Source organism: Micropterus salmoides, unplaced genomic scaffold (genome assembly GCF_014851395.1).
Source record: "Micropterus salmoides isolate LMB-PRFRI ecotype aquatic unplaced genomic scaffold, ASM1485139v1 Ms_hic_scaffold_1, whole genome shotgun sequence".
NCBI classification, from domain to species: domain Eukaryota; kingdom Metazoa; phylum Chordata; class Actinopteri; order Centrarchiformes; family Centrarchidae; genus Micropterus; species Micropterus salmoides.
This window is the reverse complement of record NW_024040040.1, coordinates 17624203-17644043: the sequence shown is the minus strand read 5'-3', so window position 1 is coordinate 17644043 and position 19841 is coordinate 17624203. Positions and strand designations below refer to the sequence as shown.

At 40.1% G+C, this 19841-nt stretch overlaps 1 protein-coding gene across 10 annotated transcripts in view; it reads left to right on the top strand.

Annotated features, from left to right (window-relative positions):
• tns1a (tensin 1a) overlaps nucleotides 1–19841 on the top strand; it is a 106503-nt gene that overhangs the window by 20248 nt on the left and 66414 nt on the right. For all 10 annotated transcript variants that reach the window (XM_038721203.1, XM_038721300.1, XM_038721261.1 and 7 more), the window contains 2 exons: nucleotides 5367–5481; nucleotides 11369–11406. In XM_038721203.1, the coding sequence (XP_038577131.1) occupies nucleotides 5367–5481; nucleotides 11369–11406 (153 nt within the window). The remainder of the gene's footprint in view (nucleotides 1–5366; nucleotides 5482–11368; nucleotides 11407–19841) is intronic.

Sequence of the window (19841 nt, the reverse complement as noted above, 5' to 3'; positions counted from 1 at the left end):
TATATAAAATATGATTTCATTATCCTTGCTGATTTCTGCAATGGTAGGCGTGTTAGTTAGCAACAGAGATTATGTGGGGAAATGTTGCTTGAACGTCCTTTTCTTGGCAAAACTTGACATGGAATCCAGGACGCAAGTTGTTTTGGAACAGATAATAAAATCTGTCATGGATGATTAAGAATCTGATGGCATTCATTAGTGAATTGGTTTTCTGATTACATGCCCCATTGTGAGCTTTACTAACATCTTACATGTTACAACATACTCCTTGAAAAAAACTTTAAAAAAATTATGAGACCCAGAGCCCATGAAACTCTGAGGGTCATGTCCATTGCAGAAGGCACAAACTAAGTACTGAGCCCTCTTTTTCTCTTTGTTGATTACTCGCCATTTAAGCTGCTGAGGCCCCTTTCCCTCTTTCTCTGAAAAAACTTGAATCCCAGATGCTACATGGCAGCCATCCAAGAACCATTTGCACTCCTGTTGTGGCGATACTCGCTGTGGGCCTCTATGCCAAGGTGTGCATGCATTTGTGTGCATGTGCATGGTTGTGCAAACTTGTGGTTATATGTTTTCTCTCTCCTTTTTTAAAACCCTGCCTCATCCATCATTGTTTGACAGGACACATTGACCCCAGTTGCCGTGGCAGCCAGGTAACCATGGCTCCTGCCTGTGACACAGCTGGCTGCATCTGATTGGTTTAGCTGGCGGCTTTCTGCCAGGTCATCTTTAACATCAGGGCTGTAGAGTGGCACCTAGGCTCTTCAGTCGCTATTTATAAAGCCAGCCGGGCCCACTCTGCAAAAGATATTCATCCTAGGCAGTTATTTAGTCACATGTTTAGTCTGAAAATTACTTAAAGATTGATCCCAGTTTTTGGAGATAATTTTACTTTTCTACATGTTGGAAATGGACAGACCAAAGCAGGTGATTCAATATGTTATTAGTAAAGAAAATTTAATTTTTTAAATTGGTGTTCTTGGAAGCAAATAAAGATTTCTTACTCCTCTGGAAGATGTTTCTGTTTGTCTAAACTAAAAATTAAATATTCATGAATACTAAATTAAGTGACTTGCATATAAAAGTATTGTCAGGGCATGTTTGGCTGGGAGAAGCTGGTAAAATGCTTATACATACAATGTAATACAATAGTCATGGGAAAACTGCCAATATCTCATACATAGCCTCATCACAAACATTTTTAACAGTTTCAATTATCAATCCTCTTATTATCTCCCTTGTTTGTTTTTGTCTAGAATTTTCCATTTTAATTTGTCCATCTCAGCAGTCCTCCAATAATCATGATGGATCAGTCAGCTCATATTAATTAAATGTGTGTGTGGTCTGTCTGTGTTTAAACCTGAGCTGCTGTTCAATATATCAACCAACTTATGAAAGAATGTCATTAATGAGATGGTTGGCAGAGTGGCTGTTAATTAAGTTTTTCTTACAGGAATTATCAGCATGCATGTAGCCAGCACACTGTTTGTTTGAAGGTACCTGTTGTAACATGCTGTGTCTGGCTCCGTGCAGCCAAGGTCAGCCATGATTCCTCTCTGGAGCTTATAGCGAGTCACAGTGTGACAGAGTGTAACAAAAGCCATTAAGATTTAGGAAGATAGGGGAGCGAAAACGCTGAGAAATACACTTTTGTAAAAAGCTTTGAGCCAAATTGACTGCGGCACATGCAGAGGAAGGGAATAAAAGACAGGGAGCTTCAGAAAGCAACCAGAAAATGAGCTCAAAGAGAGCGAAGCAAAGGATTACACAATTTAGTCTTATTATCGCTGAGCCTCATCACCTGGAGTCCTTTGTAGATGGAGTAGTTCTGGTTGTAGCAGTACTGGTAGTGATTGTAATTAGTTGTGGTAGTAGAAGAACTAGCGGTAGCAGTTGTAGTCTTGCAAACAGTGGAGTTAGTCATTGAAGTCATAGAAGTACTTCTCCCAAAGGTTGGCCAGTGCGTGGCATAGTATGACACCATCTGTGTGTGTGTGTGTGTGTGTGTGTGTGTGCATACATGGGTGAATGTGAGACACTGTGAAAAGCTTTAAATAAAAGCACCAGATTAATGCAGTCCATTTATCATTGGATGTATTTGGATGCCATCTTTTGGGGTGTCTTCTGGTGTCATATAGGCCTAACGTTTCTTTACGCCACCAGCTGAAATAAAAAAAATTAAGCAAGCAAATCCCGACAGCTGTTACATTCTGCATGTAGCATGTTTATAAGAAGTATTCAGTATTTTTACATAACGTTAACACCACTCTCTCCCGACGAGTCCAAGCATCAGTGACAGTAGCGGCCGGAGTTTCTTTCTGTAAGTTTCAGGTTGGTGTGCTGCTTCAGCAGATGTTTCAATAAATTAAAAGTAGAATTTTTCACGGTTGAAAGCTTTTTGCTGGTCGCACTCGAGTTTACAATGGATGACAATGTTCTTCGCATCTTAGACTGTGACAAAATAATGGCAGTAGCTACTTACAGCTGTGGAAAGAACACCTCTCTATCTCATTCTCAATTCTTCCTTTAGTTTCAGCGGACATGAACAGCAAAATCTGGTGCCGCTGACCTGCTGCACAGTTGCGCATTCACGTCAAGAATGATGCGTTCAGTAATGCAGTAACACAGCGTTACCTGGATAAGTAATTGTAATAATATTACTGTTTTAGAAAAGCAATCCGTTACACTACTAGTTACTGAGAAAAGTAACAATACCTAATACAATATAACATAACAAAAAAATTCATGCATAACTATGAGTTCTTAAGTTTACTGTAGCACATCAACTTTTTTTCTTCCAACCCATCCAGGCTGTGAATGGTTAGTTCGCGAAAAGTTGAACATGTTTCAACTAAAGGCACCGATAAGGATGCCTTTAGTATCAATGGATATGTTCTCTCTGCTTTTAGTGTATCACTCAAACAATCAGCAATTGGTAGTGTAGAATTTTACTTTAAAAAATGTGGTGCCCTCTGGGTAATGCTATATTATTTAGAGCCATTATGAATTGCCCAGAGAACCTGATATGGACGCTTCAAGCACTGCTCATACATGCAGCCAGGAGAGGCATGCATCAGCCTTAATAAACAACATAAGTTGACATGAAAGTAATGGTGAATCATGCGACTTGTTGCTGCTAAATGCTAACAAATTAGCTTTATTATGATTAAAAAACTAGATAGTCCTTTAATAAAATAAACTCTCTGGTGGAAAACCAACTGAGTTACAGGTGCTAGTGCTAAATAGGAAAGGGAATGAGACCTTGGCCCTGTATTGGTGGTTAAGTTTACTTGGTGGTTAGGTTTCTGGGGTTTTAATTAGTGCAAAGAGTTGACTTGAATATTGACACAGCTGGAAGAAACTGGCTTGTTGATACTGAGGTTTGATTTATTTCACTTCAGCTTGTAAAAGTGGATATTTTCTGGAGATTATTTTATTTGGGAAGTGATGCAGCATTTACAAGCCTCCTTCCATTTTTAGCTGAGAGGGATATTGTGAAATCGGAATCCCTTTCAGATGATTCATGGGATTGGTTAAATTTGTGTTAATTATTCCTGAAGGGGCTCGTTCCTTCAACCTTTCACATTTGGAACAAGGTGTCTATAAAAAAACTGTTTTCAATAAAGTGCACTGAGATTTATAGTCCAGCGGAGAGCCCAACCCAGACCAGCCCAGCTGCACAAATACCCAAAGGAAATGACATCATCGATAGGAGTCACCAAGGAGGTTGTTCAGACTAAGGGATGGTGGGAAAAGAGATCTCCGGAGAGAGGAGAGGAGAACAGGGAGAGCTGGGAGGGTGTTGGAGGGCGAGCAACAAGAAACTGTCAAAAGAAGAAATGAGAAAAGAGCAGATTTTGAGTTAACTGTCTGACCTCATTGTCTTTTTTCAGTTAATTTGACCTTCACATTGGGAAAATAGTACAACCCAAAAAAACCTTGCACAATAGAATAAAACCTGATTACATTACATGTAACGTGGAATGCATCCCTCAGATCTGTTTCAAGTGTTTCATAAATGACTGAAAGATGACTAGAAAGTATGATGCTCTGAAGCATTCACTGTCAGTTTGAGCTGCTTTTCAGCTAAGGAACCTTCAAAGGGAATCCTAGTGACCCAGTTACAGTATTCCTGGCTGCATTTTGTGTGCTCCAGGCTAAACCAATCAAATCAACACTAAGTAATGAGCAGCTGTTTGGCGGGAAAATCACATTTCAACATAGTGATGCTTTGAAAGAGTTGGAAATGTCGCTACATGTCAGGAATAAATTAGATAAGTCATGGGATTAATTTTTGCAAAGCTATGGGGAACATGCACACAGCAACTGCAGCCCCACCTTCGTCATCATCATCACCACCTTCATCATCATCACCATCTGTGATACAATGTCTTTGCATTGAGGGATGCAAAGCTCGTATGCGCTTCTCCTTCCTCACTGCTCTGCTCAGGTTTTGGTGCAGTTTCTGGAGCTGTTGTGTCCTCAGGCTACTCTGAGAAATGTTCCAGCTCCCCGAACACACATACACACACACATAGAGTACAGTATGAACACACAAACACATACTCAAATGTACACACACACACACACACACACACACACACACACACACACACACACACACACACAGGCGTACATCATTCCTAGAGTTTTTTGAGGTTGTTGGCTGCTGTGAGTCTCTCTCTCTCTCTCTCTCTCTCTCTCTCTCTCTCTCTCACTCTCACCATCATTAATTAATCATTTAATTAGAGAACTTCAAAGTGAAAACATCCTCTGCTGGTGGGCGGACTATGTCAGTGTGTGTCAGTGTGTGCATGCAACATTGTGACACAAAATAACATCAGTAATGAAAGTGTGTATCATGTGATGTTACCCTTAAATAAAAAAAAATTATTGTATAATAATGTCACATGTTTATTATGCTGCTATATGCGCCATATTGGCATTTTTGTATAAACTGAGCACAAGACGAATTGGGTTTAACCATTTATTAAATCATAAATTGCTTTTTTGATCAATCAATTCATCATTTAGTCTATAAAATGTCAGAAAATATAAAAAAATTAAATATATTTCAATACTTATACTTATAAGTAACAAAATGAATACGACCTGTTCAAAGAAAGAAACCATCTAAGCCAAAGTGGAAAAAAAGACAAAGAAAAACATTCAATATAACAAAGACACAAGTGAACCGGTCAACTGAAACCAAATGCCATCAAAGACTGGGATCAAACCCCCCATGTGCAGCCATAGACGAATATATCTGTGTTGAATACCAAATGTGTTTCTATTGGCCATGGACCTGCTGGCATCAGTTCAACCGACTCTCTCCTGATCTCTCTTCCTTCCTCTTCTTCCCTCAGCCCGACGAGCTGGAGGGTGTCCACACACACACCTTCAAGCTGAAGCCATTCAAGAAGGCCAAGAGCTGTGATATATGCAAGCAAGCCATCACCAAGGAAGGCCTCATCTGCAAAGGTGAGCGTCTGGGATGTTCAACTCTGCTGGGAGTTCAACTTTGACTCTGAGCAGACGTGGGGGTTAGAACGAGTGATTTGTGGCCAGACAGTGGCCGGGTTAAATTCCTGGAACGGATAAGAGAGCGATTCATTCATGAATATGTTCTCCAGATTCCTGTTCAGGATGGCTGGCAGGGCTGTGGATCTATCCCAGCATGCATAAAGTCCTTTAATCTGTGATCTTGCTCTTTTATTTCAATCTACTGTTTTTTTGTATTTGTTTTTGATGAAATTGTTGGCACTTGTGGTTGTTCTTACAAAGCTCTGCCCCAAATATGTTTTTCTTTAAAACGGTATAATTAGAAATTGCATGAAAACTACATTTAAACACATACATATAATAATGTAAGGTGCACACAGGCTAAAAATATAATGATTTTTTTACTTCCACATGTGTCATATTGGCACTTGTTAAATGTTCTACCATGTTCTACAAATAAGAATAAAAAAAAAAGAATTAAAAATGGCTTTAATCAGTGGAATCGATAACAATGGAAATCAGCTGAATCAAATCAGTCCATTAAATGACAGAAAACTTTAAAAATGTGCATCACATTTCTTAGAACACAAGTTGAGGTCTTTAAATAGCTTGTTTTGTCCCAACCAACAGCCCAAAATCCAAGATATTCACCTTACGATGATATAAAATGCTTCTGGCAGCTGTTATTGCTGCGAGAAAGATGCATCATGTCAGCAGACGATTTCTGTTTACCAGGAAACAAGTTACTGCTTTAGAACAGCAAATGTTGGTTGAATCACTGTTGTTCAGTTTTTGATAGATTTCAGCACAATCTATCCAAACTGCTTAGGTTTACGTTCCTTCCTTTCAAACTCGAGATGTATTTTACATCTGTCTCTGCCTTACTTTTAGGCTGTGCATCTCCCTTGTTTTGTTTGACTGTTTTTGTTTGAGCTGCAATGCGTAAAGTGTGTATGTGTGCACATGTCTGCTGTTTCAGCTTGTGCTTCTTTCCCCTCTTCCTCCCTCCCTTTAAGCCTCCCTGTCTTCCTCCACTATCCAGTCACATGTTTTCCATTCTAATTTTAGAAGAAGTAAAGGTTTTATTGTAACTCCAAGAAAAGTCCAGGGGAAATTAACATTAGAGGACTCCCGGGCAGCCTCACAGTTTCTTTCTTGTCTCCCTCCCTCCCTCCATCTCTCTAACGCACTTTCACTTCCTCTCCCTTTCTCCTTTTTGAACTACAAACACAGCATCTTTAGCAGAAGCCGGGTTGACAAACACTCCAGGCCTGGCAGTAGGAGAGCGGGCCTGTATGGGGCTTTGGCTGAGGATTTGCTGTTAAAATTAGCATGGCTGCTGCTGCTGCATTAGCCTAGATAAGAGGGAAAAAAGGGAAAGGGGGTGAGGGGTGTGGGGTAGAGCGAGGCAGAATAAAGAGAGAGAAATTGGGGTATAGGGGGATTGGGCGATAGACATGGAAAACAAAGGAAAGAGAGTGCAAAGGGGAGCACAGGAGAATTACTTTCCCTTTCATCCCTCTTTTGTTCATTCATCCTCGCTGTTAAAATACAGTCGACTGCAGTAAGCTTTCCCTGCCAAATGGTAAAGCTTAAAGTCATCCAGCTGAAAGCCTAAAACTGCCTCCTGCAGTCTTACAGCAGCTTTGTGAGCGCAAAATTGGTTTAATCAGCAAAAAATAGATTTTTGTTGCAAGTGCAAGCCTTTTTCTGTACTGTGTATTCACAAGCAAAACAAATGGACACATGTTAATCTGAGCATCCTTCCTGCCCTTTTATAATTACCTGGAAGTGTTGCTACGCGCCCCAGCAAAAAGGCAACATTGCTAGAGGGCTTGGGACCAAGAGATAAGATGTGACAATACAACGAACAATGTGCTGTGTGTCTTGAAGATGTACGCATATGTTGAGGATGTATAAATGCCCTGATTACCTGAGATATTGCTACTTGCAGTAACATTTTGGGACATACGTGGGGTTATGTGCCAGACTATTTATTGGTCCTGACCAATTGTCAGACAACCATTGGAAACTGTGGGAAGTTATTTCTCCTAGCCAAGCCCCAAAACTGCTATTAAACAGCAAAAAGTTGATTTTAACTACTGTTAAATTTAAAAGAAAACAAACAAAGCCAGGTTAGCTGGTAACCCCTGTTTCCAGTCTTTGTGCTAAGCTAAGCTAACCAGCTATAGCTGTAGCCTTGTTACGGATAAATATGAAAATAGTGTCAATCCTCGCATTTAACTCTCCGCCAGAAAGTGAGCAAGTTTGTATCCCAAAATGTGAAACCATCCTTTTAAACCTTAATTACAAATCCATCCTGTGCAGACCAACATTGCTCAAATCGACAGAAAGTTTCTAAAGACATAAAATAAAAATATGGCCAGTTTGCAGCCAAATTTTTGTGTCACTAGCTTTGTTCACGGCTCTGTGTGTAGGTTGGACCTGTCAAAGTATGCACATGCACCTGCAAATGGATCCAAAATGACAAATATATTCATATGTGCATCATGTCTCTAGTTTATTTACTTGGTCTTTGCATGTTTTCCTTTGTTCTTTTCTGAGATGTAACAGTGTGAGGTTAAACTTGCACGTCCTGTGGATAAGGGGGACTCATTAACAGTGTAAAGCCACATGATGATAATGATTCCCTCTGGTGTCTGAATGGATCCGCTCCAGGTTTCTAAGATATATTGGCAAAGGAAGCTTTAAGGAAACTTATAAAGAAACATATGCCGTTATTTGCAACAGAGAAGAACCAAAAAATATCACTGTGCTCAAGTCTTTTTAAGAATTTAATAATGCACTTTTATTATTGAAACATGTAGTATGTCAGTTATTTCTTTCTTTTCTCTGCTGGCTTCTATTTCTCCTTTGTATCATTAACACATTTCATTTATACGCAGCAGTTTTGCATTAATAAAACATGTTTCAGAATCATATCTAGGTTAGGAGTTTCACTTACATGGCAGGCAATGACTATGACAATTATTGTCACTGTTTTTTAACTGGTTATTCCAAGAATATTATTCTGTAGAAATAGTCAGTAATATGAATGATACTGAAAGATTGTTCTGATGGTTAATTAACAAGCTGTTTGCAAAATTGTGGAGTACTTGGGAGTAGAGAGTACTTCGGAGTACTGTCTTTCATGCATGTGAAAATAGAGTGTGCTTGTGGCAAATTTTAAGAGGAATCTCACAAAGTGCAATCTAATCTAATACAAAAAATATCACTTTACTTTGTTCCTACCAAACATTGCTACTGAACTGGATGACCTGCTGTTCAATCAAAGAATGATGTATTTTAAGAAAATAATCAACCTTTTTCTCAGTGGATTGAGTTGAGTTTGCTCAGTTGTCATGGAGACCGCTTAGTTGTCTTCACATGACCAAAGTATGGAACTTTGGTCACATGATAACAGGCCGTAACTCTGTTCTCTCTGTTCAAGGATGGCCTTGTTACATAATATGACAACAACTGAGCAAACCCCATCAGCTGATAAATAAAGCTGTGGTTTAAAGCTAGTAAGTGGACTTTGAGTGAAGATAACTATGTCAGTCTTCTTTCTAGTCTAGAAGGAACTGTTTAGCTCAAAGAACATACACTCACCTAAAGGATTATTAGGAACACCTGTTCAATTTCTCATTAATGCAATTATCTAATCAACCAATCACATGGCAGTTGCTTCAATGCATTTAGGGGTGTGGTCCTGGTCAAGACAATCTCCTGAACTCCAAACTGAATGTCAGAAAGGGAAAGAAAGGTGATTTAAGCAATTTTGAGCGTGGCATGGTTGTTGGTGCCAGACGGGCCGGTCTGAGTATTTCACAATCTGCTCAGTTACTGGGATTTTCACGCACAACCATTTCTAGGGTTTACAAAGAATGGTGTGAAAAGGGAAAAACATCCAGTATGCGGCAGTCCTGTGGGCGAAAATGCCTTGTTGATGCTAGAGGTCAGAGGAGAATGGGCCTACTGATTCAAGCTGATAGAAGAGCAACTTTGACTGAAATAACCACTCGTTACAACCGAGGTATGCAGCAAAGCATTTGTGAAGCCACAACACGCACAACCTTGAGGCGGATGGGCTACAGCAGCAGAAGACCCCACCGGGTACCACTCATCTCCACTACAAATAGGAAAAAGAGGCTACAATTTGCAAGAGCTCACCAAAATTGGACAGTTGAAGACTGGAAAAATGTTGCCTGGTCTGATGAGTCTCGATTTCTGTTGAGACATTCAGATGGTAGAGTCAGAATTTGGCGTAAACAGAATGAGAACATGGATCCATCATGCCTTGTTACCACTGTGCAGGCTGGTGGTGGTGGTGTAATGGTGTGGGGGATGTTTTCTTGGCACACTTTAGGCCCCTTAGTGCCAAATGGGCATCGTTTAAATGCCACGGCCTACCTGAGCATTGTTTCTGACCATGTCCATCCCTTTATGGCCACCATGTACCCATCCTCTGATGGCTACTTCCAGCAGGATATTGCACCATGTCACAAAGCTCGAATCATTTCAAATTGGTTTCTTGAACATGACAATGAGTTCACTGTACTAAAATGGCTCCCACAGTCACCAGATCTCAACCCAATAGAGCATCTTTGGGATGTGGTGGAACGGGAGCTTCGTGCCCTGGATGTGCATCCCACAAATCTCCATCAACTGCAAGCTGCTATCCTATCAATATGGGCCAATATTTCTAAAGAATGCTTTCAGCATCTTGTTGAATCAATGCCACGTAGAATTAAGGCAGTTCTGAAGGCGAAAGGGGGTCAAACACAGTATTAGTATGGTGTTCCTAATAATCCTTTAGGTGAGTGTATATTTTTGCACTCTGACCTGTTGAAGTTACAAATACTTCAGTCTACACAGTTTTACCGTGTCTACACCCATCAGGGTTACTTGAACATTTTTACACTAGTTTAAAGAGTTGCCTCTCTTATTGAATGTGCACATATTCACTGAGCATCTACAAATAATCAGCACTTCACACTCAAAATTGCCCCATAATACATTTATCACCATTACACAGGTTTATCTTAAGTGTTGTTCTTACTGTCCGCTTCTCTGCAAGAACACCCAGAGCATGCATACACCCACACCGTCCCTTCTCCCTTGTTCACTTGTTCACTTGTTCTGCTCACACATCAAAAACACATCTACACACTCACACCACCTGGGGACCACCTAGGTTGACAGCGAGGCAAGCAGGTGTGGGGGGGGGGGGTCAAGGGTCGTACCTGCCAAGACATCAAAATGCGGCCATTTCATGCCTGTAGGTCAACATGTTCTTACTCTATCACTGTTTTTAATGATGACAATATTTAACTCTAATCTAATTCAGACTTAAACCTCTTTTAGTAGGCGTGCAGTCATAGCTGTTACCTGTTTTATATAGCTTATTATACCAAGTTTTTTTTTTCCATTTTAACACCTCTGTCTAAAGGTCCTTTTAAAGCTCAAGCATGAATCAAAAAGTGAAAATATACTAACAAAATAACAATGGATGGATGTTTGGATGTTTGCTTTATGCAGCCACTTGGGGGCAGCACCACAGCATGTTAGTGTCAGAATGAGAGCTGCCCTTGTTGCAGTTTCCTTTTCAGTCCATTCAGCAGCAAACACTGTTGTTCCTGAGTAAATGAAAATGTCCATACCTGCATCTGTTTGGAAAGAAAAAATTGATTGTGTGTTCTTTTTTCATTTTTTCTGAGCAGTTCACTTGCAAAATTGTTCCTTGTGCGATGACCATGTGTGAGATTGTGTGCATTAAGTGTGTATTTCTACTGTCCAGTGACATTGTTGCTCCTGTCTGTTTAAATGAAGCATTACAACCCTAACTGTGTCTGTTTTCTTTCAGCGTGCCGGTTGTCCTGCCATAAAAAATGTGAAGTGAAGGTAAGACACTAACCATCTTTCACTCCTTATTATTAATGAGTTATTACTTGATATCATTGGTTGTGTACACCCACATGCCAACGTGGGCCCATCAACCCTCACACATGCAATAAAATGCACATCTGTATTATACACATCCAGACACACATTTTTTAACATAAAATGCACAGGTACATCTTTACTGTAGCTCTTTCCTTGGTTACTTAATATTTTTATGCTTTTAATATTATTAATTTAAATTAAATAACAAAAGAGACAGCAACATAAAGGAAGGAACTTAAAGCTGCTCTGTTATAGTTTGTAAGAGTTCATATTTTTGTCTAGAAACCTTTATATGTGATCACAGATGTTAAGCTAAGACTGTTGACAGGCAGTTTCAGACTAATGCTGGGTTTAGACCGATATCATGACTGCGTGAAAAAAAAGATGCAGCACTCTCCTCTTCAATGAGGACAACAGGGATGCAAATGCAGAGGGATCCATTGGCCAATTACGTACCTGCACGTGTTTTGACAGTACCGGAATACTATGTAATGGGAACGCCACAAGGTTCGGTTGCATTACATTTCCATTCTACGAATATTCGTTCCATTTCCCATTGACCTTGACTATTGAATCCCACACAGCCGATCATTTCAAGCATTGCAATGTACAGACAGCTCCGGTCCAACTCCTTTTTTCAAATTTGACCATGCGAATGTGCTCGGTTGGCCAATAGAAACTCTGATGCATTGAGTCAACCCGTTCTCACTCCCAAATCGTCCCTTATGGGTGCATGGTCAGGATCCGTTTGCATTAGTTTGTAATGCACTGGTGAGCCCCTAGCTTCATAGTTCAACGCACTGGGGGAAGTCCTGTAAAGGTAGGTGTAGGATAACAGAGAAGTCAGAGCAGAGTAAGGAGGTGGTTGGGGTGGATGGTGGGCCAGAAACCGGACTTTCAACCAAGAGGCCGGTGTTCATTTTCCATGTGACACTGAATGTTTTTATTTAAGTTACATAAGTTACGCAAGTAACGTTAAGTTAACTGACGTACGTAACATACTTATTTTAACCCAAACCATGATTAAGTACTTTTGGTGCCTAAACCTAACCAAAATGCAACGTTTCACAACGTTAACAAGTTTACAACTTTTATTTTGAAAGTCTAACCGGACATCCGTATGTGATAAGTTGGGAGTGAGAATGTGTTGGAAATGAGTTTGAAAATGGACATGTTTTCATTCTAGCTTGTTTCATCACCATATTTTGTATATTATCACTCTACAAGACTACAAACTGTATCGCTGTTTACAGCGTGTGACTGCTATGATCAATAGCTCCATCATCAGAACCACAACATCACTTTTGTTTTTACACGGGCTGTGTGCAGGATACATTCATTGAATGACAGATGAGTTACCTTTTAGTTCTCATAGTATTATAAACCACTAGGCAATGTTTTAGCATCTGACAAGCCTTCGAAGTTGTGGTTTTATTACTCCAAAACCATCTTTCCATGTCTCTCCTGGGTCATATGTCATCCTCTCACTGGTACCTGATACAACACCAACGCAGACCCTTGTGTGTTTTTTTTTTAACACAGGTGTGTTTTAATTGTCTTAAAATAGGCTTGCCTGAACCTCTTCAATCAATTGCTGAAGCTATTCTAATCAAGCAAGTTTGTAGCAAAAGTCATGAGTCATTGTTCGTATCCTGAGCCGCATTATGTTTAAAAAAAAATCCTGAAAACTGAAGAGGAAGGAAAACCATGTGGTGCATCATCTGTGCTTCCTCACATTGAATCGCATATTCCACAGTTCTACCTCTTCACAGTCACACTCACCGTATTTGATCCCAATTGGAAAAGGGAAGAATGCATGGAGAGAGAAAATGAAAAGGAAGGAAGGGAGGAATGAATGACGATGAGAAGGGAGGAAAAGGGTGGAGGGGAAGAGCGTAACAAGGCTATTCTTAGTGGTTTTAGTTGTGACTGGAGGGGAGAAATGTAGAAATGTCTCTCTTTTCCACCCCTCTCCTCTCCAGTCTGCCCTGATTCTTACCTCCTCTCCCCTTCCCCCAAAAAATCCCCAAAACCATCGCTCTACCAAAATTTTACTAAAGGAACAAAAGCTGTGTGTTCCTAAAACATCTGAGGAGAAATCTCCCAAATACCTCTAAAACCAGGCAAAGCCATTTGTGGTGGCAGTTGAAGAATAATCTGAATAGCCAAAGTCATGAGTCATTCATTCCGGTGGTGACAGACATTGGACAGGCAATGTTTTGCAGGAGGAACAAAAGGTGTGTGTGCGAGTGTTTCTGAAGAAATGATATTGTTGATAGCAGAAGAAGGAATTGAATTTAGTGAATCTGGCTTCAAATTACAGCTTTGCCACGATATTTCTAATCCTTATTTGCTAATGTGCTGATCCCCAAATTGGTTAATTCGGCACCAGTCATCTATGTTGGCGCTTTCCAGTGAAATGACTCAAATCAAAACAAACAGGACACAACATGGCAGTGGCATGCTCATTGTTTTAGCCAGTAAAAGTGCGGAAAAGTCAAGTTGTTGTGCAAATACGAGTGTGGATTTTGGCAGACAGCGATGCTGTCTTCGGCTGACTCCACGCTGACCTTGAACAGTAAATTTGTCATGAAGCACAATGAGGTTGTTGCCAGTGGTTTGCAGTTCACCAGACGTGAAGATAACTGCCGCGCTGCATTGATTTCATTTTATGTGTTTATTATTTCAAGCTGCCGCAACTTCCCTTGTTATGCAGTATTGTAACCAGGACGTTAGACCAGGACAGTTGTTTTGACTGTTTTAATGGTAGTGTTATTACGTTTTATGCAGCATCTCTGTGTTTTTATGGCACTTTAATGGGGCCCTTCTGATTTTAATGAGGGTGTAATGAAGGTAAATGCTTTTAACATATGATGTGAGACAATATATGTATAATTTATTTATACTAAGTGTCTGCACTATACACACTATCACTTTATAAATTTAATTTGTTTATATTTTTGACTAGGTTTCATATTAGTAAGTCATTTTGTTGCAGATCAGGATGAACAAAAGTAATACAAAGTGATTTATAAGGTCAACATTTGCAATATGATAATTACTTACTTACAATTAAGTACTTAATTGGAAAATATTTCAGTAATCATATATTTAATGCCTTGTACAATCAGGGCCGTAGCTACTACTAAACACACTGAGGTCATGTTTGTTTGTGAGAATAGTTTACTTTAGTAGGATTTCACATTCAACAAATACACATGCTTATTTTATGGCTGATTCTAATAAATTCATATTTATTTTAATTAAAATTAAATATTAGTAAAAGGAGCATTAAGTGCCATTTACAGAACTCTGTTGACCAGAGTGACCAGACAAAATGCAACAACATGACAATATGAAAATGTCTCTGGCATCCATAGACTGTAAGAAGTGGACGTAGTCATCGTGACCTGTTGGTTTGTGGACTGCCATTTTGAAGCCTCGAGTTTGGCCAATACGATGCCGCCAATTTTGTTTTTTTGCATCCAGCAGTAGCAGACGTAACCATATTTGGACGAGACGGTGGAGCTAATGGCCATGTGTGGCGCTAGCTAGCTTGCTTAGCTAGGTGCATCTGTAATTCACGTTAAGGCTTAAAACTAAACATACTCACCAGAGAAAGTAAACATACTCTGCTTTACGGTCTATTTTCCTCTAAATGGGACCATAATTTACTAAATTAACATCATGTTGTATTAAAGAAGACTTGAAACTAGTGATTGAGACCATAAACTCATTAGGAAAGTGTTTACTGAGGTAATAAATCAGGTGAGAAGTAGGGTCATTCTACCATTATTTCTAATGGAACCAGACTTCGCCCCCTGCTGGCCATTGGCTAATGCGGGTTTAAGGGACTTCCTTGATCGCGTCAGTTCGCTGACCGGATATTTATATAGTATATAACACTACTAAATATTTTAATAAAACATCTGCCTTTTCCATTACTTAATTACTTTGAGGACATAAATGTCTTGCAAGCAGTTGCTCCAAATAGAGGAGGGGGAAAGTGAGTTTCTGAAGCAAGATATGCAATATGCTATTCATTTTACTTGTGCAGTAAAATAATCTGAATTATTGCACCTTTAAAGTCCATAAAAATTGTTTGAAAATCTGTAACCACATGCGGTTCGATCATTAACTTTTAAAGCTTCTGAAAATGTCTGTGTAGAACATCAAAGAGACAGATGTCCGTTAATGTGCCTTGTTGAAGAACGGCTAATCGTCTCTGGCTGCCCTTCATTTTCTGTTTTCCTTTGCGTCCAACCGCAACCATCTCTGTGTGGACGTCTGTTGTTGGAGCCCAGAGGATGTTGTAGCTTGGCAACGGATGCTTTCCCATCCCGCACAGGCTTAGTGACCTCAGTGAGCTGTCTATAGTGAGTGGGGCTGTTATGGTTGTCTATAGTGAGTGGGGTGCTTGTCAGGACAGGGTGTTGTGGCTGGGAGGCTGCCCAAAATCTGTCTGGTTGTGGGTTGGAGACAGAGGGTCTCTGTTAAACAGGATTCTGGTGTATTGGGTCCTCATACCTGACCTTAAACTGTGGGTTCTCTGGGGTTTTTCAAGTTATGCTAGGCAATTTTGGTGTAATAAATTACATGAAGAAGAGCATTTAAATTTCTCAAAGGAACAAACTAATCATTTGGACCCGCTGGTGTTTAAACTGAAACATACCACAGCCCAGCAATTTTAAGGGCCTTCATTTTGACTATATGTCAATATGTGGTTAATTTTCAGTCCTTAAAAAGTCTCACTCTATATAATATGCTTAAAGTATGAGCATTTATTGGACACTGTAGATTTACTGTAGAGCATTTATATTTGCCATGACCTTGTTCCACTACTGTTGCAACTATGGCAACAGTAGTGGAACAAGCTGAAAACACATACATATAGTTTCTGGCCACCTGAATAAAGTCTAAAATTCACTCTCCTTTTACCTCAGGTTTGGTCAATGAAAAGAAGTTAATGCATCCACACACCTACAGTATCTCCGAAAACACCCAGTTCATTTTCAAACATTCCTGTCACACATGGGGCGGCTGTGGCTCAGGAGGTAGAGCGGGTTGGCCATTAATCGGAAGGTTGGTGGTTCAATCCCTGGCTCCCCCTGGTTGCGTGTCGAAGTGTCCTTGGGCAAGATACTGAACCCCGATTTGCCCCTGGCGGCTGTTCTGTGAATGAGTGTGAATGCTAGTTTCTGTTTGAGCACTTAGGCTCAGTGTATGACTGGTGAATGCAGATGAGTGGTCGAAAAGACTAGAAAGGCGCTATACAAGTACGGAGCATTTACATTTACATTCACACATAAAAAAGCGTTATTCTCTGATGACAAAAGTTTACAAAATACAGTAAAATCAGTGTTTGCGATAGAGATAAGTGTGCAGATACTTTCACTTCTCTACTACTATACTTTACTATATTTTTTTGCGAGCATCGCCTTCTTGATTTGAGGTAGTGTGCTGTATCTCTTGAAAAATAATATCTGGCTCTAAAGCTGCTCGATGTTCCACTATGTAAACCAGCTGGTCACTGACTGGCAACAAACACAGTAATTAAAGCAGAATTTGTGGAAATCCAAAACACTGTGCTAAAAAGCTCCAAAAAGTTGAGAGTTAGGTATTCATTTTTATTTCACTTCTCATCTAGCGAATCATCATAAATAATGGATGTCTGCTTGTGACAGGTTGATACAGCATTTTTTCCTCTCAGATTAGTTCATTTATAAGACTATTTAAAAACCTAAAGACATGAAAACATCCACTGTTTTACAAGGAATTTGCAACTCCTGATATATTTTGGGACTCTTTGCGGTGGTCCTGCAGGTACATTGTTACAAGATGTTTCTCATCATGCAGTACAACTCTTTATGAGGAACTATAGCTGTTAAATTTCAAGCTTCTTACCTGCGGTTTATGTCCAGCCCAGCAGTGTGCCTGGACCACATACAGTATGTATGCATGTGAGGATGCATATGTGTCACTGGCAACTCACTTATATTTCATTGATGGTTCCAGCTGTTTTATGGGTTAACTCATTCATGGTCACATGAAGATCAGCACACTCCACTGCATGGATTAAGGGTTCAGTCTGGCATCATTGCAACAAGAATACATAAACAGATCTACCCAGTAGCGCACCGTAAGTATGCGTGTTTGCAAGAGTGTGTGTCTTCTTGTGTTGACTGGATAGCGTAGCGTCTGTAAGCGCTCTGTTCTTTCTCACCCTCTATGGAAACAAGCCCTCATTATTTCATATGATTTATCCCCGCCATGTCTTGGAGGAGCCTCCTGGAATGCTGCTGCAGTGGTTTGTGCTGTTCGATGGGCTAGTGGGTTGGAAGACACAGGCGAGGTTTGGCAGGGAACCTCATGGGCCAGAGAGGAATGATAGGAAGGGGTTGGACAAGACGAAAAGAGAGGGAGCGCAAGAAGTTTGAATATTTCTTGTGTAAACAACAATGCTGGAGAGGTCTTTTGTTTTGCCTTGGCTTCGTTTTGTAAAATGTTGTTTACATGTTTGAAAAAAGAAGCCTGGACCAGGTAGGGAATTTCTGACATTTAACCCAAGTTCTTCTCTGGGTTTAGTGGCCATTTCTGCTACCACCCTCCCACAGCACTCAGTGTTTTGGCAAGTTCTTGTTCTGCAATTAACTTCAAAAAAATCTCACGACTTGTTTACTTATCGCTGCTGTCAGCTGGAGCCGGACAAAGTGCTCTCGTAATTAGGCTTTTCCACTTCCTGTAGTTGTAGATGTTCACAGATCCTGGAGCAGCACCAGGGACGAAACAGGACGATTAGGAAGTGAGTCATGGTTGCAGTCCAAGAATAACACAGGGTATGAGATACATTAAACATTATGCAACATTTTGTAAGATGTGTTTGGGTTCTTTTTGTGCAAATTGGCACCCCTCCTGAGGCTAATTCACCGCTGTGGTAAATAAGGACAGCTGCGTGCATTTGTTATGATTAGATCACAATCAAAACCTAGCAAGTCGCCAACTTTGCTAACACAGCCAAACATCAAGCAAGTGCAACAACACAAGACATAGCAATATTACTTACTAGTGCAACTGTGTAACAAAGAAGGTCTTTTCAGCGTCTGTCTTGCAGCTTTTTATTTTACAAAGGTCTTGCCTACATCTGGGAGCCTCTTGCTTGGTCACTCTCCTTTTCTCTTCTTAGCTAACTCCGTAAACCTCCTCTCCGGTCTCTTCGCCTCTGCCATTAGCTAGCATTATGTCCACAGAGGCTGCTGAGCACTGCTGGGCACCAGCAGCAGCATGATGTTGCTTAAAACTTGGGTGGCAAGCTATCCAACAAACTATCCAATAACTGATGCAAGAGCACTTACAGTAACGTTAGCGATGTCCGAGTGTATAAGTCTAGTAAGGAAAACCTCTGTCTGTGTAACCTTTGGCTGATTTAGACAACCTTGCTAACACAGCCAAACATCAAGCAAGCAAGAACGCAAGACATAGCAAACCAGCTAATAAGGTAATACAATGCAATGATAGTAACATCATTTACCATGATTACAAGTCAATGCACCATAAAAATTATGATGCTGCTTGGAAACCCAAAGCATCATAATCCTGTCCAAATTTCTGTCAGGTGGCGAGCAGCTTCTTCTTTGACCATAAAACTCTTGGATCTCTTTTGCGTTGTTCATAGTAATATTTCCACTCTCGCAAGGCAGTTGCGTATTTTATCTCATTATTTATCTTACAAGTGAACAGAAATTCTATAAAAGATGTTTTCCAAGACTAATAAATAAATGTGTTTCATGTTTTCCAGTGGCATTCAAATTGGTAAATGTTTTTTTTACTTTTTTTTACTTTAGATTACTTAAGTATTATCTCAGAACAGTTTGTAGTAACATAAAAGGAATCAATGCCTGTGTTTATACCTCAATGGACAAGTTTTCCCCAAACCTATTAAAAAACCTCAAGCTAAGAAAGTACATTCTCATCTTAAAGTGGATATGGGGATCCAGTCACATGCTGAGTTTCTAATTTTAGAAGATTCAATAGTTCCTTCGTCATGCAAAAGAAAATCTAGGGAATATTACTGCTGTGAGGAGACCCAGACGATCCCTTTTCATCTCTAGTGCCCCAAAATCCCTTTCTGTCAGGCTGTGCACACTCACACTTACATAACACAGGCACTGATGTGCGCAAAACAGCGACTCATTTTAGAAAAAGGAAGGAAGCTCTGTCAGACTTTATACTGAAATACTCTCAACGTCTGTACCTGCAACAGCATACTTTGACAGTGAGTCAAAAGCCTAAGTCAATTCATGCACATTCCAAGCTTTTCTAAGCCTGACTTGAACTATGACTCCAGTGTAGAATTTTGAGGTCAAGTGTTTTGAGGTTTTTAATCCTGGCATCCT